The 23,982-nt window shown below is 40.4% G+C and overlaps 1 protein-coding gene across 1 annotated transcript in view; it reads left to right on the plus strand.

The window, feature by feature from the left end:
- Positions 1 to 19,750, plus strand: part of RFX7 (regulatory factor X7) — a 32,789-nt gene extending 13,039 nt beyond the window's left edge. The window contains exons 4-9 of the mRNA XM_010717259.3: positions 53 to 175; positions 7,043 to 7,159; positions 8,223 to 8,307; positions 8,891 to 9,098; positions 12,091 to 12,386; positions 13,359 to 19,750. Coding sequence (XP_010715561.1) covers positions 66 to 175; positions 7,043 to 7,159; positions 8,223 to 8,307; positions 8,891 to 9,098; positions 12,091 to 12,386; positions 13,359 to 16,661 — 4,119 coding nt within the window. The 5' untranslated portion in view covers positions 53 to 65 and the 3' untranslated portion in view covers positions 16,662 to 19,750. The remainder of the gene's footprint in view (positions 1 to 52; positions 176 to 7,042; positions 7,160 to 8,222; positions 8,308 to 8,890; positions 9,099 to 12,090; positions 12,387 to 13,358) is intronic.
- The last annotated feature ends 4,232 nt before the right edge of the window (positions 19,751 to 23,982 follow it).

Consider the following 23,982-nt stretch of genomic DNA (forward strand, 5'->3'; position numbering starts at 1 on the left):
AGGAGAAACTACAGAGTAAAACCTTCATCAGAGCTGTTTCTTCTTTCAATAGTGATCAGATCTCCATGTCGTCCAGCCGTGCGCAGCAGATGCACGCCTTCTCTTGGATACGGAATACCTTGGAAGAGCACCCCGAGACATCCCTTCCCAAACAGGAGGTTTATGATGAGTACAAGTGAGTGTTCCTAAACTGAGTTCATACATATGGCTTTAGCAAGTTGTAAGTAGTTCTGTTACACTGGCTCTACAGGTGCTCCGTTGCTATACGTGTACAAGTGCACATGGAAGAACAAGGCCTTCAGTGCTTCAGTACCTGTGTAACTAAGAGCGTACTAGCTGCAGTGAGGTGTATTCAGTATTTCTGCTGCTGAAGATTGGACCGCGCTGTTCAAATTGTGCATTACCTGTGCTGAAATAAATAGACAAGTATTCCTTAACAAGAAAATTTCGGTATGAGTGTGCGTTTTATTTTCTGAGCAGAGTGGCACAGGGAAAAAGCACCAGTTACTATTTTACAGTACATTTTAGTCCAATTATATGTACATATATACGTAAGTGACTGTCTTAATGAGAATAAAGAGCTGAATTGTTCACACCGGAAAGGTGGATTTTTGGTTGTAAGATGTAGCCAGTCATACCTTTCTCTCCAGAATAATGTGCAAGTCCTGGACTTACTGCACCTGATTTCTGCAGAAGCACAATATTTCTGAATATGCATGAAAACAGTAACCAAGGCCACTGTGAGTCTGTTTTGTCAAGTCTCGAAGCTACCGTGTAATGAGAAAGCAATTAGGAGCAAGGGAGAGCGAGATGCTTGATAGAAGTTGGATTTGAATTCATTTAGAGAATATTCCCCACAGGGGAGAAAATCCCAAATGCCTGAAGATGAATAACGGATCTATGATCTAGTATGAATAATTCCATAATCTAGATGATTATAATAATTTCCAAGGAGCTGACTCCCTTCTCCTCACAAGCGCCTGCAGGATTCAGCCCTTAGTTGTTATTGCAGTGTTGCGTTATGCGAATACCTCATTTCAATTAACTCTCTCTGGTAGAGGTTGTTTTTGTCTTTCTTCTGACTGAGCAGAAGCACGATGGCATTAGCTTGCCTGGGGTTGATAAACATGCACACACCTATTTCTGAAATCTCACTATTGACTTGAATAGTGACGCAGCCTGGAAACATAGCCAATAGCACAGATGTGTCAGGGCAGCCAATCCCTGAGCAGGAGCTGCTCACACAGACTCAGCAACAGCGGCAGCTGCTGTGCAGGAGAGAAATGGAAGCGTTATTCTTAAATATATTTCTTATTTAATAATTTATTGTCTGCTTGGCTTCCATGCTGTGCCAAGCTGCAGATGCCCAGAAAAATTATCGTCTACAGATTTTTGAGTGTGAAATTTGGATGGCTTTTGTGTATAGCTGCATCGAGTATTTGTGTATTGTGGGTTTTTTTTTCTGACAAAATAAGGGTGGTAAGCAAATATTCAGGAAAATATCAAGTGTTTGGAATCTGTTCTCCTTTGAAAGCATCTGTTCCGTTTTTAAAAATTTTGTTTCTGTGAGTGTATTTATGAGCTATTCTTGTGCACAGCAAAGGAGGAATAGCTTTGGTGTGGGAAGAGGGGAACAAGGCATTATAAATAGATGAGTTTTGATAAATCATTTTTGTTTACCGAGGGATGTTAAGTCCTCTCAAATTTTACTTCTGTCTTATTTACTATTTACAATTTCTCTCCTCCCTGTGCAAATATAGATGTTGCATGAGCTCACATTCTGCATACATAAACCAAAGTTGTAAGGCTTCAAAAGATAGCTGCATCATAACAGTGTCTCAAGTCCTGCTGTAAATTTTGGTCAAAATTGATGTTAGAAAAATACTGATCTTCTCTGTTATCTTTGTGTTTCTTTCTATGAAGAGAGAAAAACAGAAGCTTCCTCTCTACATATCAAGCATTAGCAAGTGTCAGTAGCATTTCCAACTTCTTTATATTTCAGTAGCCCTTTGTCTCTGAACTAGTTCAATACAGTGATTCTTCTTTCTGTTTCCTTACTCTTTAACTGCAATTTCACATCTCTAAGTAAAAATGAATGTGTACACTGACTTCTTGAAAGGGGTAAAATAAATGAGAAATACATCATAATATAAGCCCGCGGGAAGATTCAAAACTTGCAGCTGAATTTCAGGAAGGAGGTAAATGAAAGCTGTTTCACCTCTGTTGTTGGTACTATGATATGCTGTAAGAAGCTGTGTTTCTGTTGGACGTGTGTGGTACTTCTGCCAGCTTCCTTGGGGAGTGATAAGGGAATACAATCTGGAAAATATTATGGGGACTCATGATGATCTGCCTATCATGTTATGTAGTCTGCAGAGAATAGGTACTGCATCCCACGAAATCTTTTCAGTATTTTCTTCTAAGTCAGTTTTACTTAGGTATCTTTGGCATCTTTTCTATTGGTGAACACCCTTCTGGAAACTCCCAGATGTAGAGTTAGTTGAGTTTAGAGAATTAAGATTTTTGAGTCTGATGGTACACAGAAAAAAATGCTTGTTTTTCTACAAAATGATTTTTTGAGTCTTCAGTAAACACCTGGGTCTACCTACATTGCTGCTGCTGCAAGAGACACAAGGAAAGGAAGTCATGTTGTCCATATTTGGTGTCCTAAAGATTGACTTCATACACGTAATACTGATGAAGAGATCTTAGAGTGAGCCTCCATCTCTTTCATCTGGTCTGTAAATCATTAATCCTTGCTTTACTGGCTGTTGGGCTGCTTGATGCCACCTGATGCATAGGTTGTATGTGTACGAGGTGTTAAGAATGCTAACTAACAAGTTAGAATATTCAGAAGCCAGAACAGAAGAGGGAAGTAGGTGTAGAAATACTATGCAGATTAAACAAATGAAAGACACAAGATGCTTTTAACTGACAATGTATAAAGCTCCCTTATAGGAACAGGATGGAACCTGTTGTGTTTTTGAGTATTCTGTCATAGCTGTCTGACAGCTACCTATGTACTCCTTTTAAAAGCTGATCAAACTCAATCTAAAGCAGTAGTTTCCCAGCTCTCTCACTACTCTTAGGAATCTGATGTGGAATTCTGTTTCTTTGGTTTTCAGACCAAAATCCTACCTGATTTTCTATAACTTTCTTCTGTGCCAGCTTTGTTCATCAGCTTAAAGAGAGCTTACCTCTTCCTAAAGTTCTTTCTTCCAACCCATTTATTAGAAACCGGTTGTTTTGGTGGATTGGATAAGCAAAGATCTTTGTTTTGTTTCATGCAATAGGTTCTCTTTTAGTTACTACACATAATGATTTTGCACCTATGTTGTATTGAACTCAGAGTTAACAGAGTAGTAAAGGGTGTACAATATTCTGTGTGTGATTTTGCCTGTACATACAGCAAGACTGAAACTCCCTTCATGTAATGCTGCTGTTTTTACTGTAAAATTGTATCCTCCTTGTTATCAGCTGTGATGGATGTGTTGTAAATAATAACAAGATGGCTAACAGATCCATTTTATCTTTTGCCACCTCTAGTTGATGGGTGCATACCTCACAGCAGTAGCACCTGTTAATTCTTCTGCACTGTTTTGCATTTTGAACTATTTAATCTTTTTTTGTTCTCGTATCAAGTCATTTTGTGTTTCTTGTAATACCCCAGTCACTTTGTTTTAATGATGCCTCCACATATTACAGAATTGGGTGATTATACCACTTCTTTCCAAGGCTGTTTTTGAATGGCTGTATATATAGACTTGCTGTGACCCTTCTGTCTCAGTGCAGTCTGTTATCACCATTTTATCCAGTTCTTTGCCCAGAATGCTAATTAAGCTGAGTCGCATAGTCTGACTGTCTTCATTGGCTTTTAGCTGGTTGATCTTTTTTGGAGGATTAATTTAAGAGCACTCCCACTGTATTTTATGTCTAGAGTACAGTTAATTTGAAAATCTTACCAAAAAAAGGACTTTTCTTGTCCAGCATACTGTGTTGGGGAGCTCTGTACAAAGGAACATAGGCAATCACAAGTCCATTGTCATTCTGGTCTCTGTGTAGACTGCCCATCCCCCATTTTTTTCCCCACCCACCCTTGAAATAAGCACAGCAGCTCCTGGGCTCAGTGTGTGCCAAGAGTGCAAGTGGCAGAGATAAGAGCTTCAGGGGAGGAAGAAATTCCTGCTCTCAAGTCAATGAGAGATCATAGATGGACATGTAGGATTCTCAGCCAAGGCAGGAGGAGGAAGAGGGGCCATGTGGAATGATCTGTCTGAAAACTGAAATTACATGATACTAATAGTTCAGAAATCACAGTCTTGCAGAAACTCCGAATGTGGATACAAGGGGACCATATAACTATGTTTATTGCTGCTAGCGAGTAATTGTCTTGAAACAGATGTGCTTCACTTGAGGAACTATTTGTTTTTTTATTTTCCTGGAGAGGGAATAATTTTAACTTTAAAGTTCATTGATTGGTAGCAAACCAGCACGATTAAGGTTTTATTTTGCTGACGTTGTCGAATTTCAGTCAAAGATACTGCTGACTACAGCAGAGGAATTTGGAGAGCCCTCCTTTACTTGGTAATTGAGACTTCAGGGCCTGTAATCAGTATCAGTAAGTGACAGGGACCTCCTTCTAGGAATTTTCAGGGGAAACTTAAAATCCAACAGAGCTTGGTGAAATGCAAGATTTAACAAAACGAAAAAGCAGAGAGACCTGTCTAGGACACCACTATGCATGAAGCAGTGACTTAATTCCTAAGAAGGTGCAGGAAAGCAGGAGAAGTATTTGTTTGTATTAACTTCAAAGGAACAAATGTGGAATCCAGATGCTGTGACTTGCATGCACTGAAATGAACACTGGGTACAAATTTTCCTGGAATCTGATACAGAAACTTGAACTGGTTGGAGGAAACTTCTGGAGTTACCTGATCCAGCCCCTGAGTGAAAGTGGGATTTGACACTGACGTTTCATGGGCCTTATTCAGATAATTTATGAATGAGGAAAATCAAATATTAGAAGGTAGCCCAAAGAGGACATGAAACATCTTTGCCTGTTTTCTGCACCTGAATGGGCAAAGCCTCGAGTAGCCTGCTTTACTGAGCCTGTCTTGGGCTGGTGTTTGAAGTCCTACCAAGCACCTTTCCCACTCAAATTTGTCTCTGATGCTCCAAGGGTGGAGCTTCCACAGCCACTGACAGCTTCTTTTCCTGTGGTCTGTCACTGTTGTTGTGAAGGTTAGGGGGAGTTACCATCTGAACTACACTGCATTTGCTTTTGCATTTTGGAGGGAGAAACAAAAGTCTGGGCAGCCTTTGTTTTGGACAGAGCTAGGGAGAGCGAGGGGTGCACAAGCTCTGTAGGGTAATGTTAGAAGCAATTAGTGTAAGCATTGCTCTTCATCAGCAAAATCATGACATTTATGGTGGAGTTTCCCAAATGGAAGATACCTACGTACAGCCAAGGTGAAAGCAGAAGATACCTGCTCCAGTATTTGCATAGAGGAAACGTAGAGGAAGTACCTCAAAACTATATCCTACTCTTTATACTGCTACAGTTTTCAGTGAAGACCTTTCATCTGGTCATCTGGCCTTCTTAGGTGCAAACATTTTTGCTAATCGTTACTGTTTTTGCCAGGTGATGCTGGGAGTGAAACTTCTGTTTCAGGAATCATGTTTTTCCTTTTGTTCTTTCTCCCTTGATGAGCAGTGATATATTTGGCTCTATGCATCCCACTTATTGCAGTGGGCAATGTGGGTATGAAGTGATTGTTTTCCTGCTGTCTTGCTGTGGTGTCCACACAGAACTGTATACAATCACTCCTCTTTTTCAGAGATAGCTTGGTTCTGTGTATTTCTTTCAGGACCTCTCGAGAAAAAGAGGTCATTGCTATGGTGCTGACTCTAACCACAGGAAGCCTGAATGAGAGTGTTTTTACTGTATGTTTTTGGGCCTGAGCATGCTAACATCTGTGAAATACCACACAGCACTTGGAACAAAAGTCAATATGTAGTAGTGTTCATGTATTTGTGCAGCCTTAAGCATTTGCTATGTAGATCAACCTTCCAGAGCAGTTCACATTTTTCTCTTCTGCTTTCACATGATTGTGATTTTCCAGAACGTTCACATTTTGCAGTGAAATGAACAATATTTGTTCTCTGCCTAAAGGAGATATTTTTTTTAAGTATCTCAGGCATTGAAATAGATGAATAGATGTTGAAACAAAACTCCTGCTGTTTTTGAGTGTTAGACAGACAATGATGCCCATTTTATTAGAACAGTGAATTTGGCAAAATTAGGTCTTTTGTTGCCTTTTTTTTTCTGTTACCAGATTGGTATACTTAGTTATATGAAGATGAACACATCTACACACGCAGAGGCAGTTGAAATCTGTTAATTGGGGTCTGTTAATTAAAATAAGGGTGCCTGTAAACAGACCTTACAATTCAATGTGGGCAGATAGTTGCTTGTACAGTAGTAAGAGGACTAACTCCTCAGTACATATTTCTGTTAGCCGTATAAAGACGAAGCTGGTTCTATGGGAAGATATGCTTCATTAAATTCAGTTCAGTTGAGCTCTATTAAGTTGCAGTTGTGTATGCAGAATCTTTGTCTGGACACAGACAAATCACTGACCAAATATTCCTGCAGGACTTCAGGCCTTACCACACTCGAGCCATACTTCTGGCTAGAGAATGTCACTGCCTTTATTGTGTCCTAAAATAAATGAATTGAAGCATAAACTTGAGACTAAGTTATGGAGTATATTTTAACTGTGCTCTAGTTAATGCCACTACTTGTTAAATCTTCACATGACTTGTCTTTGAACTCAGTAGAGAACAAGGCAAAAGCTATGGTATTAATAGCTCTGTGTATACATTTTTAATGTATTCAGTTCGTTGTGGATAGCTTCATTAATGTTATATGTGATTCTAAATATGGACAGGTTTGAGTGTTTTCTTTGATGGAGTCTGAGATGTAAACTGGCCTTTTGTATTAACTTTGCTTCCATTCACGTTTTATTTCTCTTTGTTGCAGGAGCTATTGTGACAATCTTGGCTACCACCCATTAAGTGCTGCTGACTTTGGAAAGATAATGAAAAACGTCTTTCCAAATATGAAGGCTCGTCGTCTAGGCACAAGAGGCAAATCAAAATATCCTTTGCTAGAACACTTCTCAGTAACTTCTGCACTTGCCTGGAGAACATCTGCCGTTATGGCTTAATTATCAGCTAAATTTAGAAGCAATGTTAAATAAAAAAAATGCAGACACTTTCCCAAAATTCTTAAAAAATTGTTAATCACTATAGCGTTAAGTCATAAGGTAAATATAGCTTATACTGTCTTTCTGGGTTTTAATGCTTAATTGCAAGGAGCCAGAGGAGTCATATCAATTTGTGTAAAGAGGGATATTGGAGTAAAAGAACTTGCCTCACATATATGCAGTAACTAATACTTTATTAGTAGAATTCACAATTATCAAAACGTTTCTGCTCTCATTGCATTATACTTGTGCACACCAGTAATTTAGAAGTTGGCTGTAAAGCCAAAGATCTTTAAGAGGTTCTACAGATCTTTGATAAAACTACACCTCCTCAATCCATGGTTTGAAGGAGAGTAGAGGACAACTGGGAAGCAGCCAAAAAAGCTGATTTCAGACTTGGAAGGCACTTACCTGTGAGTTGTCCTGCAGTGGGAAAGGGAGAGCCTGCTTTCTTCATTGCATGGAGCAGACCTCCTGAAATAGGAAAGACAGTTTAGAGCAATAGCTTCTAGGATGGGAAGTGCTTCCTCTCTCCATTGACTGCAGTCTTGTTGCCTGTGCCTGGACTTGAAATCTCCTTCCTTTCTTTCTTACCCATGGTAGAGAAATAGTCCATCCCAGAGGGCATGCAGAAATAGTACCTGTTTAGCTGTAACTTATTAGGAAGCCTGAAGTACCCAGAAATTTGATGATGTCATAGTGTAGGTAAACATGTTGTTAGGGTGAAGCAATACACAATTACATGAAGGCATAGATTAGCCATCAGCTAATAGGCAGCCAGTATGAAGAAGTCAGAGCATATGCTGTGGAAAAAAGCCAGCTTATAGTACTAGTGGCACTAAATTTGAGATCTCTTGATGAGTTTGCAGATGAGAAGTATTGGAGGAATTACTGCTCTACCTCCTTACCCCCAGCTAACAAGCAGAAGTCATGTAGACCTTAATTCTTGATCACATATTGCTACAGTGGACTGAGGAAGAAGGCTTTTGTGCATATGCCAACACTGCCCAACCTTGACTTTCATAAAACTGGAGATGGGGTATGGTATATATTTGCTTATTCATGCATGTTTGTGCAAATTAACATTTATTATGTTATCTTTACAATCTGAAGTTTTTAAAGAAAATTAAAAAGCTGTGTAGTTCTTAACGTTTTCTTTACAGTGCTCAGCTTCTGAATTATTGTTTGGTGATTCTGTCAAATTCGTAGAGAATGCTAATGCTATGGTTTTTAACTCTGATCCTGTTTTGGTTTTACTGTATATTTAAAATAATAATTCAGCATCGAGGAGCTCCTGTGAAAGAAGCAGTTCCTGTGTAAATGACTGCTGAATTGATAAGACAATGGATGTAGGGAGAATCAGCTGCAGGTGCTCTGAATGTTAGTATCTTCACTCATTTTCTTCTGGAAAAGTCAGCTCCATATAGCACCTTTGGAAACAAGCAATAATGCTTCATTTTTAACACTGCTGATGTTGTGATCTTGTTTTCCCAATTTCATGGAAGTATGTGAACATAATTACTCAACTTGCATGTTTCTCATCATCGTTTGCTCTGTGTTCTTCTTGTTTTTGCTCTTCAATAATGTTCAATTACTGAAGTAACCTTCTTTCTTTGTTTTAGTTGGATGGGACAGAGCCATCTGGACAGCTACAAAGTGCTGATGAGGAAGTTGTCTCTGCAGCCTGCCGGCTTGTTTGTGAGTGGGCCCAGAAAGTGCTCAGCCAGCCTTTTGATACAGTCTTGGAACTGGCTCGTTTCCTTGTCAAAAGTCACTACATCGGTACCAAGTCAATGGCAGCTTTAACTGTAATGGCAGGGGCACCAGCAGGTAATGAGTTCTGAATTGGTGGGAATTTCTTTCCTTGGAGTAACATAGTGTGAGTGGGAGGGACTTCTTTTAGTCTTACCTGGTGTGGCAAGAAAGAGTGGAGAGGTGGCTGGGCAGTCATGGACCATTAGGGATTGATGCATGTTGTCTTCCCTGCTCTGAGTGGGAATGTATCCTGGTTCAGGTCATGTTGTTCTTGTCTTCTCCCATGAGTGTTAGCTGAAGTGAGGAGGGATGGCTTAGTCCTTTGTTGACCGTGTTGGTAATATCTCTGAAGAAGCATTTCTTTTCAGGGCAAACTTTATAAACAGTGACACCAGTTGAGTCTTGCAGATGCATTCACATTATTTCCATCCACGTTGCTGTAAACTCTTTTCTTGCTGCATAGAGAGATGAAAAGAAAGAGTGGTTTCAGATTTATTTTGTGATGTTAGCCTTTCGTGCTCTGAGGTTTACTTTGTGTCACTGTCATCTGTTTGACAATCTTTTGCTGAAGTTTAGGTTCACATTAATAGTCTTCTTTTAAAGACTGGGGGTATAAATGTCTTACAAAACAGAGTTGTGTTTCTTGGGAGCAGCTCACTACCTGAGGGAGGGGAAGTCTCGATTGGCCTTGAAGTGACAATATAACAACAGTCAGTCTGAACCATAGGTTATCTGGGGTCTGATCACTTAGAAGACTTTGGAAACCTGATTACTTCTCTAGAAGTGCTTACAGTTGAGTAAACACCTTAGCAACAGAAAAATTGAAGCAAGAAATCCTATGTCAAGTAAATAATTAATGAAATGAATCTGGGTGGTCTTGTTCAAATCAGTTTTCTAGCTTATGTTCTCTGAGGTAATGAAAAGTAGGAGTTAATCTGTGAGTGTAAGCAGACAGGATTTGGGTCTTCTAGTCCATCCTGGCCCATTCCTATCAGCATCTGCTGCACCAAAGGCAGGAAGGTGTGTGCAGTGCTGTCAGCAGCTGACTGGTGATTCCTGGGAGACAGCCTGCAGTAATTGCAGGTGGAACTTGGATGGAAAAACCTGTCTTCCCAAACTGATACTGTGGTTTTCTCCAACTCCTCTGTTGAGGACGCGGGTATTAGAAAGCACTCAAAGGAATTGCTAGTTTTCAGTATTTGAGTAATTGTACTGAGTTGTACTTCACTTCATCTGGGTTTTGGGCCAGTATAGTGGGGCTCTGTAGTCGTGCTGCTGATGTAGCTGTGTTTCTCTGATAGCTTGTCTTAATCTGAAAACAATTATCTGTTTCCGTTTTCTCTAGAGCAGATTTTCCTATCAGCATTTCTGGTATGTCAGATGCAAATTTTCCTGAAATGTTTGATCTTTGTCAGGTAGTAACACCACCACATCAGTGTTTGTTTAAATTCTTCATCTTAGAAGTAAGGGTTTAAGGGGCTCTGAGAGCCCGTCTGCAGTCAGTTGTGTGACAGACTCCAGCACCTGACTTCAAGGTAAAGAGAGGGGTTTATTTGTACTTTTGCTACATCAGAGGAATACCTGTTGTGTTCAGTCTCTGAAAAAGCTTGCACATGATGTCATTTTTACATCTACTTTTACATTCCCATCATTCTCAGAATTCGTTATTTAATCATTTATAGATATTTTGTGTGTGTGTGGTACTTTACAACAGTGAAAGATGAGGAAAATTCACATGTACAACATCTCCCTCCAACTTCCCTCAGAGAAGTTCTGCTCAGGCTTATTTAGGAAAATGTATTTGAACCAAGGCAAATCTATTGGCTTGAGACTGGAATTTCAAATGGAGACTGATGGCCAGGGCTGAAGATTGGATCATGCTGGATCATTTTCTTCCTCCTTATGGATTTTTTTTTTCCAGCTTGGAACTGACAGGTGATGGTGACAGTTCTTGATTGTCATTGCTTTTCTTCTTTGGCTGCCAGGAGGAAATCTGGATATATATGTATAGCTCTCTGACTCATGTAGCTTCCCTCCCTTTACTCCTTCAAAAGAAGCTGGTGCTTCCAGGAAGTGAGCATTTATTTCCAGTGAATCCCTAGGGGGCTTGGAGTGCGTTGTGGGCAGTCATTTCAGGAGAGATTCTATGGTCTAGAATGGCAAATAAGATATTTGCATTCCTCATTATTGCAAGGAACTACAATGTCACTGTCTATTAACTGTGGAAAAAAAGCTTTTAATCTCAAATGTAAGGCTGTGGGTTTTTTGTTGTTTTGTTTTTTTTTTTTAAATAAATTCAATATTCAGCCCACATAGGTCACTTATTTGCCAGTAATTGCAATACACTGGGGCATTTCACTGCTCCGTGAAGAAGGAATTGAAAGCATAAAGTGGAGATGTTGCAGTGTTCAAGCTCTCTTGGTGCATGCAGGCTGCTGCTGGGAGGGTGGACTACCAGAAGACAGTTGCTGAACACATACTGGGTATCTAAACACAAATAATTGCCCTTAAAATGGTTCTGATTGATTGTTTTTCTCCCTTGTCACTTTTCTTCTTGCCCTTCTTTCACTGTTCAAAGACTGGATGTGATCCATTCTGGCATTACATGCAGATACCCTCTTTTCAGAGCTGCTCCTTTGTGACACAAAGGCTTTCTGGAAAGATTTTAAAACTGTTTTCAGTACAGATAACAAAACAAAAATGTGGTAGATGATGAATTTTAAAGGTTCATCTGAAACATATCCACTGCCCTCTACTGTCAGTTAAATGAAATGCATTGCTTTTAGATTTTGCTGAAACAAAAGTTGTTATTTGGGTTTACTAGAAACAAGATGCCAGTACTTAGCAGCTAACATGCAGCTTGCTTAACGGGGAGAGACTTTGCCTCAAATGTGGAAAGAAACTGAAACACTGAGGAGAACTGAGTATGAGATGTTCTCATGGGTGAGATGTTCACTGAACGGTTGTGGAAATGCCTGTCATGTATCTGTGCAGCTGGATACAGATGTGGCACTACAGCAGACAGGGAATATGTTGTTATAATTAATTCTTCTTCTTTTATATTCAGGAATAAAAGGGATTCCCCAGCCCTCAGCTTTTATACCTACTGCTGAAAGCAATTCCTTTCAACCACAAGTGAAAACTCTGTCATCTCCTGTTGATGCCAAGCAGCAGCTGCAGCGTAAGATCCAGAAGAAGCAGCAAGAACAGAAACTGCAGTCTCCTTTGCCAGGAGAGTCTCCAGCAAAGAAAACAGAAGGCACCGCAACCAATGGTGTAACTAGTATATCTAATGGAAGTCCTGCAATTCTGTCTCCTCAGCCCATTGGCATTGTTGTGGCAGCTGTCCCCAGCCCAATACCGGTAATTCTCCAGCAGTTCTCTTGAGAAATCAACTTAGGAAAGGACTGAAAATGGCCCCTAGCTAACCAGTGGTGTCAGTGGGATGAAAATACGGTTTCTGTTCAGACTTGAATCCCTTGTTTTTTTTCTGTCTCAGCAACTGGTATAACAGTATGACTGAATTAGCAATAAGAGGCAGCAGAATTCTGATCACATCATATAGTCCAAGTTCATCTTTGAAGTCAATGACAGAGGAATTTCAGCTAGCAATAATTTAGATTGTGTGGGAATAATTACTCTGAGATGAATTTAACCAGATGGGAAAGTCTACAGGTCATGTGGGTCACTGAGCCATCTCATTTAGAATCTAAATTGATTTGCATTGGCCTGGTGGATTTAGTGCCAGCAACAATTTTAATTTGTGTGAAATCTGTAATATGGGACTTCCTTGTCTTTTAGACATAGAAAACAAGATTGGGAGGAAGGTTATTTATTCTTAGGACACTAGCTGTATTGTTTATTTCAGTAGATAAGGGCTATTAATACTCTACTTGCTTTTGATTTTGAAATCTTGAAAATCAGTAGTTTTGAACACATCCTCCGTTTATCCTTTGTATTTCTGTCTCCTCTGTTTATCCTTTGTATTTCTGTCTCCTCTGTTTATCCTTTGTATTTCTGTCTTTGGTTCCAGTTAGCGAAGAACTACATGAGAATAACCCTTTGATTAGTAGAAGAGCAGAGCAGTGTGTAGACCAGTGCCTTAAAGGCATACCTTAAAAATTGATCCTCATATCTACCAGTTGTAGGCAGACATATCACTTGCCTTGCATGCAGTCAAAGAGCTCGCTTTGTTTTGAAATGACATTTGCTGGTGTACACACTTTGGTGTGTTGAGTTGTGTTGTCCTTAATCTTTGAAACGCATGGACTGGTCTGTGGACTTTGGGGACTTCCTTGCTTCATTGCCACAACGTTTCTTTTTCTCTCTAAACAGGTGCCAAGGACCAGGCAGTTGGTGACATCTCCAAGTCCTATGGGATCATCTGACAACAAGGTCCTGCCACTCAATGTTCAGGTGGTCACTCAGCACATGCAATCAGTCAAGCAGTCACCAAAGACTCCCCAGAACGTTCCTGCCAGCCCAGTTGGTGACCGCTCTGCCCGACATCGCTACCCACAGATCTTACCGAAGCCAGCAAATACCAGTGCTCTCACCATCCGCTCTCCCACAACGGTGCTTTTTACCAGTAGCCCAATCAAGACTGTTGTGCCAGCTCCACACGTGAATTCCTTAAATGTGGTAAAAATGACAGCAATATCTCTTGCCCCAAGCAGCAGCAATGTGCCCGTCAAACAGACACCTTCAGTTAATAGTAGTGCAGGAGCAGTGGAAGAAGGGAGGACTACTCCACAGATCAAAAATGGTTCTGTTGTTTCACTTCAGTCTCCAGGATCCAAGCCTAGCACTGTTGTAGCTGCATCTGCAGTTGAGATCAAAATGGAGCCAGAAGGACTGCTGGATGAGAACCCAGTACAGGGCCAGGAGAGCTCTGACACATCTAAGTCCATAAAGGCAACCCCTGACCTGCCTCCTGCTCAACAGATTAATTTTGAGGTTGCAACTGTGAAGGTTTCAGCTGATGGTGTCGTGGAGGCAAAACCAGTTAAGGGCTGTGATCAGGGAGCTGAAGAAGCAGGGACCAAATACAAGATGCAGTCCAATGAGATCACACCGGTTTCTTCAGCAGGCAATAATCAAAGCACCCTAAAGCTCTCTGTTGCCAGTCACAACTTGTCCAGCACCAGCATTGATTCACTTCCTACTGGTGAGTCTTCAATTAAAGACAAAATATGCACTAAAAGTCCAAGAAAGCGACAACCCTCTATGCTTCAGGATTCCCAGGTACCACCTGTCAAGAAACCACTGGTGGGGCAGCTTTCAGCTGGTAATGCTGAGGAGAGTCCAAAAGCAGACAGTGTTACGAAGGTTCCAAAGGTTGTATCATTAGCTAACAGTGACAATACCACACTTGTTCAAGTTCCCAGCAAGGTACCTGTAAATGTACCTGTACCTTCTGCAGCTCCAGCAGACTTAGTGACAGACTGTTCTTTGAGCGCTGATTTAAATACCAGTGATTCTACTTTAGAACAGCAGCTTGCATCAGCATCATCTCCAGATATAAAAGTGAAATTGGAAGGAAACATGTTTATTATAGAAAGTGATTCAAAATCTGATGGCAGCTTTAACCCAAACGCGTGGCACCATATCACCAAAACTTCTGATTTTGCATCTGTGAATTGTGAACAGCAGCAAGATATCAGTGTTATGACTATTGCAGGACACTCTGACTCTAGTGACTTACAGGAGACTGCATGGGAGCCAGTGCACTGTGAGGGTATACAGCAGGATGTGTACAACCAGCAGTTACAGAGCCAGATCCAGGACTCCTCCTTGGGTCAAATACAAGCACAGTCTTCAAACCAGTTACCTCTGCAGTCTGAGCTGAAAGAATTTGAACATACAGTCCCTCAGTCAAATGAAAACTTCTTTTCATTTGATGATGACCTAACCCAGGACAGCATTGTGGAGGAGCTGGTGCTCATGGAGGAGCAGATGTCAATGAATAATTCTCATGCTTACGGTGGCTGTCTAGGAATGGCACTTCAGAGTCAGACAGCAGCTCAAGGAGCTCCTGTGTCATCCCACCCAAGCAGCACACATTTTTACCATTCGATCCATAACAGCACTCCAATTCATACTCCCACTCCCACCCCTACCCCGACTCCCACCCCTACCCCAACCCCGACACCCACCTCTGAAATGATTGCTGGATCTCAGAACGTGTCACGCGAGAGCCCCTGTTCCAGGCTGGCTCAGACGACTCCTGTGGACAGTGCTCTAGGAAGCAGCCGGCACACACCCATTGGCACACCACATTCAAACTGCAGCAGTAGTGTTCCTCCGAGTCCTGTGGAATGCCGAAACCCATTTGCATTTACTCCCATAAGCTCCAGTATGGCTTACCACGATGCCAGCATTGTTTCAAGCAGCCCTGTGAAGCCAATGCAGCGGCCTATGGCTACCCACCCTGACAAAACCAAACTTGAGTGGATGAACAACGGGTACAGCGGTGTTAGCAATTCGTCGGTTGCAAACCATGGCATCCTTACAAGCTACCAGGAGCTAGTGGAAGATCGCTTCAGGAAACCTCATGCTTTTGCAGTTCCTGGCCAGTCGTACCAATCTCAGCCACGCCACCACGATACTCACTTTGGTCGCGTGACTCCTGTTTCACCTGTGCAGCACCAGGCAGCTCCCGTAAGTAGCACCACCAAGCAGGAGGGCTTTGCAGTTCCTGCTCCTCTGGACAACAAAGGAGCCAGTTCCTCTCTCAATAACAGCCTGAGATGCCGGAGCGTGAGCCCTGCTGTCCATCGTCAGCGCAATCTCAGTGGGAGCACCGTTTACCCTGTTTCCAATATACCACGCTCCAACCTGGCACCTTTTGGAAGTCCAGTGACTCCTGAAGTTCACAACGTATTTACTAATATCCATGCAGACACTAATGCCAATAATATAGCGCAGAGAAGCCAGTCAGTCCCATTGACTGTGATGATGCAGACGGCCTTCCCATCTCTTCAGAAACAAACAAACGCTAAAAAAATAACCAATGTGTTGTTAAACAAACTTGATTCTGACAGCGATGATGCAGTGAGAGGTTTGGGAATGAACAACATGCCGTCAAATTACACGGCCAGGATGAATCTCACTCAGATTTTAGAGACGTCCACTGCTTTTCCTAGTGCCAACCCGCAAAATATGATCAATTCCAGCACTTCAATTTATGAATTCCAAACACCAAATTACCTCACTAAAAGCAGCACCGATCAGATCAGTTTTTCTTCTGGAGATAACCAAGCACAATCAGACATCGGAGAACAGCAATTAGATTTTAGCAGCACTGTAAAAGACCTTTTAGGGGAGGACAGTCTGCCAACAAACCAGCAGCTGGTGAATCAGGTGGCATCAGATCTCAGCGTTACATCTGTCTTTTCCAGCGACATCAGGTTGTCTTCCGAACTCTCAGGCAGCATTAACGATCTGAACACTTTAGACACAAATCTACTGTTTGATCCAGGTCGTCAGCAGGGACAAGACGATGATGCTACACTGGAGGAATTAAAAAATGACCCCTTGTTTCAACAAATCTGCAATGAATCCATGAACTCAATTAATACATCAGGTTTTGAGTGGATGGAGAGCAAGGATCATCCTGCTGTTGAAATGCTGGGTTAATATTGTTTTATAGTATGTATGTAGCACACTGTATATGAAAGACAGACGTATTGTATTTGTCTTAATGGAAGTGCCTCCTGCAGCAGAAACACTTGCTATGTATTGTGGCATTTAAAAAAAAAAAAGTTTGCTGTACCAGTTGCTCATTCTTCAGCAGAGGAAGGGCAGTCTTACCAATTTGAAAACAAATCTCTGAAGGTGATTGGGCTATCGAAGAACCAGTATTAGTTTTTTAATTTGATAGTGTTTCCCATTCAGCATTTCTCGTTGTAGTAAATAAGTGGTTAATAGCTAGCAACAATAGCTAGCTCTGGTTGAGGCAGCAGGAGGGTTTTAAGTTGAGCTCATAGGTAGGCTTTCCATACTAAGTATTGCTCGTTACTTCTAAATACGTGGTTCATACTGACCTCTGTCTGAAATGCAGGGTGCCTGCAGGTATGTAGGGGATGGGCAGTGGATACAAGTGAACCAGGGGGCACGCAGGTGCCTGATCACTGTGTAGCTATCGTGAGTACGTGCTGCCTGGTGAACTGTGCCATTTATATCTCTAGTAAGACGCAGAGATAGAAGAAATAACAGGAAACGGGCATGATCAAAGAAAAAGAAAGATGCACTAATTTTTATTTAAGAAAAGGAGATCTATGTAGTTACGTTGTCCATTAATGTTTCTGACATTGTACTTGGTATTTTAGTTCTCACTTCAGCGCTTTTATATCAGGCAAAATTTGTGAGAAAAGATTTTAGCACTGAGGTTTAATCTAGGCATAACACCTTATTTTAAAATGATAGGTACTATTTAATTATTTATCGAAGCTAGAGAAGTGATGTGATATCTTCCCTCTTTTTTAAAAAAGAGCTGCTAGAGCTCATTGAAATACTATTTTTAAAGATTCGTTTTTAAGTTTGCTCTTTTCTAACAGTGGAGAGTGTAGGAAGATGTTCTTTCCTCTATATTTCAGTAGGTTGAGCCTGTCTTGCTCTCTTTTAAATAAAAGATGATTAAAATATTATAAAATGTGGTGGATCTAAAAATATTTTGTATAGAGCCATAATACTGCCAGGCACTTTATAGATGTGATCTCATTTTGGATAAAATTTATTTTAAAAGTGCTTACTGGTTTTAGAAGCCTGAATTCAGTTTTCACTGAATGATTTGAGAGGACTGATGAATCTAATTTTTGTTACATGCCCTTAGCTACCCCCCTTTGAAAATGGAATTTAAACTTCTAACTCACCAGTTGACTTAAACCAAAAAAAAAAAAGGACCTTTTGCTTTATCAGCATGGCACGAGTCTCTCTGATGATGAAAAGAGAGGTGCTTGACCAGCCATGGTCCTGATGCTAGAAAGAGGACTTGCAGAATCAGGCTGTTAAGAAATAGTTGTTCTGAGAATGCTACAGTACCATCCCTTAAGCTTAGTGTAAAATTGGTTATTTTTCTTGTGAACTGAGAAACTGAAAGCAGAGCAGAAGACATTTTCCTCTCTTGCATTCCTTCTTTGAATAAGAGGTTATGAATTTATGAACGGGAAGGCGCAATAAGCCCCCCCTAGATTTATTAAGGAATAGATGCTCAGATTATCGTTTGTTTGTAAGTTTTGTTTTTTGAAGTGACTTAGTGGTCATTTATTTCTTCAGTTTTTGCTAAGGACTTGATCTCAGTACTGATTAATTTTTTTGGCAGTGCTGATCTGAATTGTGCTGCTGCATTGTCACTTCAGGTGCTGGTGTATCATGCCTTCTCTTGCCCTGATTGACCACCAGTCTGTGGCTGCTTCTTCAGGGACAAAACTGTTGTGACAAACTGTAGCGCCTTGCAGGGAGCGTGATTTCACTGTGCTTGCATCGGAAGTTTTGCTGCTTTTGCTTAGGAAAAGACTTGGAGAGTTTGGGTTGCTCCTTGAAACGTAGGGATATGCAATGGTGTGGTTTAAGTCACCGTTTTAAGTTAGTTAAGGAACAGGTTAGGAGTCTAAAAACTGCACGGTAGGGTTCTTTTAGGTGTCTGTAGTAAGGCTGGAACCATTTTTCCTTGAGGCACAAGTTGCCAGTGGCAGGGCTGGAGTTGCATACCTGTCTTTGGCCTTTAGCCAGAGATATGGCCCACCATCCTCTTACTTTGTTGACTTGGCTGGGTCTGAGACACTCAGCGCTTCTTTTTTCTGACCCTGTGTGAAGTGCCAGTGAACATACGAACCCTGCTTTCCAACGTGGAGCGTGGGGGAGAACTCGAGCTCCATCTGTGCTGTGGCTGTCTGCACGATTGCTGGCCTGGCCCCCATGGTGCTGAGACTGACGTGGGCTTGGTGTAAATAAGTTCTCACCTAACTTCACTAGTTTTTCAGAAGAGTTCTCACTAAAACAAGAGTAGATTTGAAGCTGATGCTCTCTAAATTATGCAGCAGTCACCAAAGGTTTTTAAAGTACCTTTTACATTGTTTTTAAATACAAGCATTACTTTGAACCTAGCAAGTGGTTTAATTAGCAGGAATATTCTGTGATCAGTGGATTTAAAGCAAATGTATCTTTAACTGAAGAAGTGTTCTATTTGGTAAGGGTTCTTTCAAGTGAAATCCAAGGCACAGACACAGCTTTGTACATTGGGATGTGTCCTCTTAGCAGTGTTTTTGTGTTGGTGTTATAACTGATATTCTATGAGGTCCCTGTATTTAGTGCTTGTTAGTTCTTTACATTGAGACAGAGCACTACTGCACACCAAAGTATGCAATACCCAAAGGAAGATTCCATGATTTTAGCAAATGGAAGCCTGTCTGTCAGATACTCCAGAACGAAGAAGATGAGACAGGTCTGACCCCTTGTTTACATAATTGGCTTCCAAATAAGATGATAAATAATTTTGATAGCAGTTTTTGCTAAAATATACAAACTAGTGAACTTGTACACTGTGTACAGTATTGCAGCAAACACTTTAAAATTGGTTGGTTAGTCCAGCAAACTATCTGGATTCATGTATTGCACTAATATTCTGTTGAACCTGTGGCAGGCACGTTCCTTAGGATAAATGCAACAAATACGGCCAACAGATTTAAATAAAATAATAAAAACAAATTAAAAAAACCCACAAAAAAGAAAACAAAAAAATCTAATGTGTTTCATTATTAAAAGGCAAAATGTCATTAAAAGTGACAGGTGAAATTGTCTTATGTAGCAATGTGCATTGATCTCAATGAGATATTTCTATTTCTTATTCTCTTAAATGAGAATATTACAGCAGGAAAAATCAAGTTTAGTTTGCTTCACCATGTTAATACATGATCACAAAACGTGCATGTGTGTTAATGACTTAATCTTGTACAGTACTAGATATATTCCTGTAACCACTTTTTTTTATTCTTTGCTGTATTGAAGCTGGTTCAGTGTTAACCAGGTGAGCATAGTTATTCACAAGTTACTTACTTTTTTATGTTAACTAATTCAGCTTAGTTATTGTTGAATATGTTCCTTTTTGGATTCTTTTTTATTGTTCGGGTGTTGAAAGATATTTTTGCATCATTTTATCATGATAAGAATTCATGAAGTAAATAATTTGCAAATAATTGCAATAAGCACTGACTTCTGAACTGAAAAGAAGGAAAGCATTTCTTGTGCAGTGCATCCAAGGTTCATATAATAATCTTGTACTATACCGTGCTTTATTAACTGCACCCTAAGGAAAAAAAAATCCCTGTACTACATTTTCATTAAATGCAGGAAATCCAGTTTTCCCTCTCTCCCGCAGTGTTTCGTTGTCTGTTGTACTGCTGAAACTACAGTAGTTGAATATTGCAGTAGCATTTCAGTTATTTTTTTTATTGAAAGTGCTCAAAAATTGTTTTTTAAATGTTTTCAAAAATAAAAACATTTTATATTGAAATGACTTCTAGATTATTTTCTTTATGTGGGAAATGTATGTTGAGGCGGGCCTGAAACAGAGTTCTGATCACAGCTGTGGAGTTGTACTGACCTGAGCCCAGCCACAGGTTTAAAGCTGAGCATTCGAGTGAGTCTTGAAAACCTTGTGCAGTCTGTGCTCTCAGAATGATCTTCTCTTCAGAGAGCTTCGTTAGCTTTATGCCCCAGTTCTGCACCTATCCCTTTTTAGTTACTCATATGGTAATACTATTACATCTGGGGGGGAAAAAACACCAGCTTCAACTTTCAGTTGAGTCTGAGTTGAAATTTACCAGCAAATGTGAAAATAGTATTTTGGTTGAGAACCCTAGAACACAGTAGTGATAGCTGTGCTATTTAGAGTTCTGTGTAGCTCCTCGGTATTACAGGCATCCCCATGTGGATGCTGATCTGAGTGTTAGTTTCATGTCTGGATTGGTGAATTTTGCTGCCAATCTTTTAGGAAATACGAGTATTTTTATATATACACGTGTACATACACACACACACACACACACACACACACATATATATATATATATATACACAAGTGAAGCAAAGCTAGTTCAGTCAAAAGTGAACTGAGAACATGAGAAATTTGCTTAGAAAATGTATAGTGCTGAACACTTGTAACCCAGAGGTTACAGAACAAGAGAATGTTCTTAATAGATGATGATATTCCTGCTATGTGTGTTGAATATTCAAGAGAGACCCTCCCAGTGACGTAAGTACTCACAGTGGGTTGCCTTGGAACATCTACATATCCAACTGCTCTGTCGTGGCTCCTGCTGAGACTGTTCTCCCTGGGGCTGCCTACCTGTTTGCTATATCTGGTAATGCCTCAGCTCAGCAATTATTAAAAACTTCCATTTTTGGCCTTGTAGCTCATCTTTACTGTCGTCTTCTTTTTAATAAGCTGCTGCTTCTCAAAGGATTATTTTTAGTTATTGTCATTGAAACTTTGCCTATCTGTAATAGTAAATCGCATGATGCAAATTAGAATCAAGTTTTCAGTGAACTTGAAGCTGCTGTGGTCACTGCAGCCTTCCTCGGGTAGCTGAACAGCCTGTCCCGACAAATCTCTGCTTCTCAGCATGTTTATTTTACAGGTATTGGGCTTCCTCTTCTCAAATATCCTTGTTTTCTCAAACTGACAAAAAACACAACTCTACAACTGTATTCTATTATAAACTCCCCAATTAGAACTCACTCATCAACTCCTTTCTCCAACAAAAATACTTCTCTTTAACTTGCCTTCTCCATATCAGTACTTCAACAGGATGCTTGTTCCAAGGGCTGTGATAACTAGTTCCCAGAGTCAGTTCCGGCTTGCCCTGAGACAAGAGGGGGCATTCTGAAATGTGTTGTTGAAAAAGCTGTGTATAATAAGGAATTACTATTTCTGGCTGGGACAAAGTGCTTTCTGTTTCACACTGCTTTGATAATTAAAACAATCTCTCTTTACATACACAGAAGAGGGGAGTCAAAGCTCCCGTGTCCAAGAGGCCTTGTTCACATAGATATTCTTGTGCTAATGGAGTAACTAAAATCTACTCCAACTTGTGGAAAGAAAAGAGAGGAGTAAAGACAGGAGTGCACGAGTGCACACCCATTCAGAAAAGTAGCTTCCTCTGATCTTGGCAATGTTTTAGCTACTAGCAGAGCATAGCTAGTATGGACTAGTTCACATGCACACAGGATGATAATCTCAAGGTATTTAAAGAAAAACTCAGATACATAATGTCCAGAAAGTTCTTACTTCTCTAACGCTATGGAAGGCTGAGCTGTGGGCATAAACAGCCACAAGGATTGTGTTAACCACGGGATCACTGGTGATGAATTAAGCTAGAATGATGACAGCAGTTGACTGGTGCTCAGCACCTCCATGCTTCTGTTCTGGCAGCTCCTACCTCTCCAGCTGAAAACAGAGAAAAACAACATCTCAGTGGTGGTGATTCAGACAAGTGTTTACCGCTTTGTTCAAATGCATGTGCACAAAATGAATATATCCTTCCACCTCCTCTACAGTTATTACTATGCAGGTTTGCTCATCAATCCAGAGACATTTCGAATTGCTTGTAAACTTTTGAGGTACAGAAATGAGGAACAACGTTTCTTGCTGCACATCTTTCCCTTCTTACATCCACCGCTCGCTCCATTGAGAGTTGTAGATGTCTGCAGCTCTCTGAGGGGACGGAGATCTCTGCAGGGGTGATGGTGTCACCGCTTTGCCATCGTAGCAGATGTGAAATAGTGGGACACCTCCACTGATGCAGATTTTTATGTGTGGCATGCAGGCTATTGTTCATTGCTGGTGAAAATGCATAGCTAATGGTGGTGGTGACTGCTGAAAAAGTGTTTTGTCACTGAGAATTTGCTCTAACAAACAGTGTTATTGTTCTTTGTTGTAGTTACTATGGAAACAGACAGGAGGCATTACTTTCAGAGCAACCTGACCTACCCAGTTAGAATGCAATGCAAGGACAATAGTCAGTCTGGGGCCATTTTATCAGACTGAAGTTCTCGCTTTCAAAATGCAAGCTTTCATCTTATCAGTATCAGTACTGCATCATGCTATCATGGTGTTTGAAATCTATTATCTAGCACAAATTTGCAATTAATTGTTTAGCTGAGAAGAATGTTAGGTTTTGGGCTCTTAACTCTCTGACATTAGTTGTCTTAGTGAGTCACTGCCACCATAGTTGAGAAATTGAGACTTCAATGCTCTCAATAGGTATTTACTTAGCTTAGTCACAGCAGTGACTCACTTGCAATATATATTTTTTCTGTTAATTCCCTCCTGTATGTAGTTTGCCATTTACCTGTCACTGTGACACCACGACTGGATCATCATAACATTTTCTTTTATATGACTCAGTAGAACAAAAGATAATAGGACAAAAATCTGAATGTGTATCATTTGCATATGGGTGTTTTGTTTTTAAGTGCAATAAAATTACCTCTAATTCCTTTGGTTTAAAGCAAGAGCAATGAAAGTAATTTACCTAACTCGATTTAAAATCCCTTATAGCAAATCTGTATCCTGCACTGAATAATCCAGGATATACCTTGATGTCACTTATTGTCCTAGCTTTTATAACTCAATCATGACCACTGTTCACACATATTCTTAAGCTAAGGGTTGTTTTATTACGATAACCCTTTGGAAATCTGGAACAAATCTTCTTTTACAACCTCATTTCCTGCTTAACAACAAAAACAGCTTTGTGTTTGTTTTTTCTTCAAAGCAGTTCAGTATTAGAACGTACAGATGTCTTTAGATCATAAAAGGATTTAGTGTAAAGAAAGAAGCAAACCAAACATTGTAAATGTAAATACAATTCTGACCATACCTTTGGTCTGTCAGTCTAGATTTTAGTCAGTCTTAGATGCTATCATCTAAGAGATGGAAAATTAAGTTCCTTTTTTT

The sequence above is a fragment of the Meleagris gallopavo genome, chromosome 12, assembly GCF_000146605.3.
Source record: "Meleagris gallopavo isolate NT-WF06-2002-E0010 breed Aviagen turkey brand Nicholas breeding stock chromosome 12, Turkey_5.1, whole genome shotgun sequence".
Classification (NCBI taxonomy): Eukaryota; Metazoa; Chordata; class Aves; order Galliformes; family Phasianidae; genus Meleagris; species Meleagris gallopavo.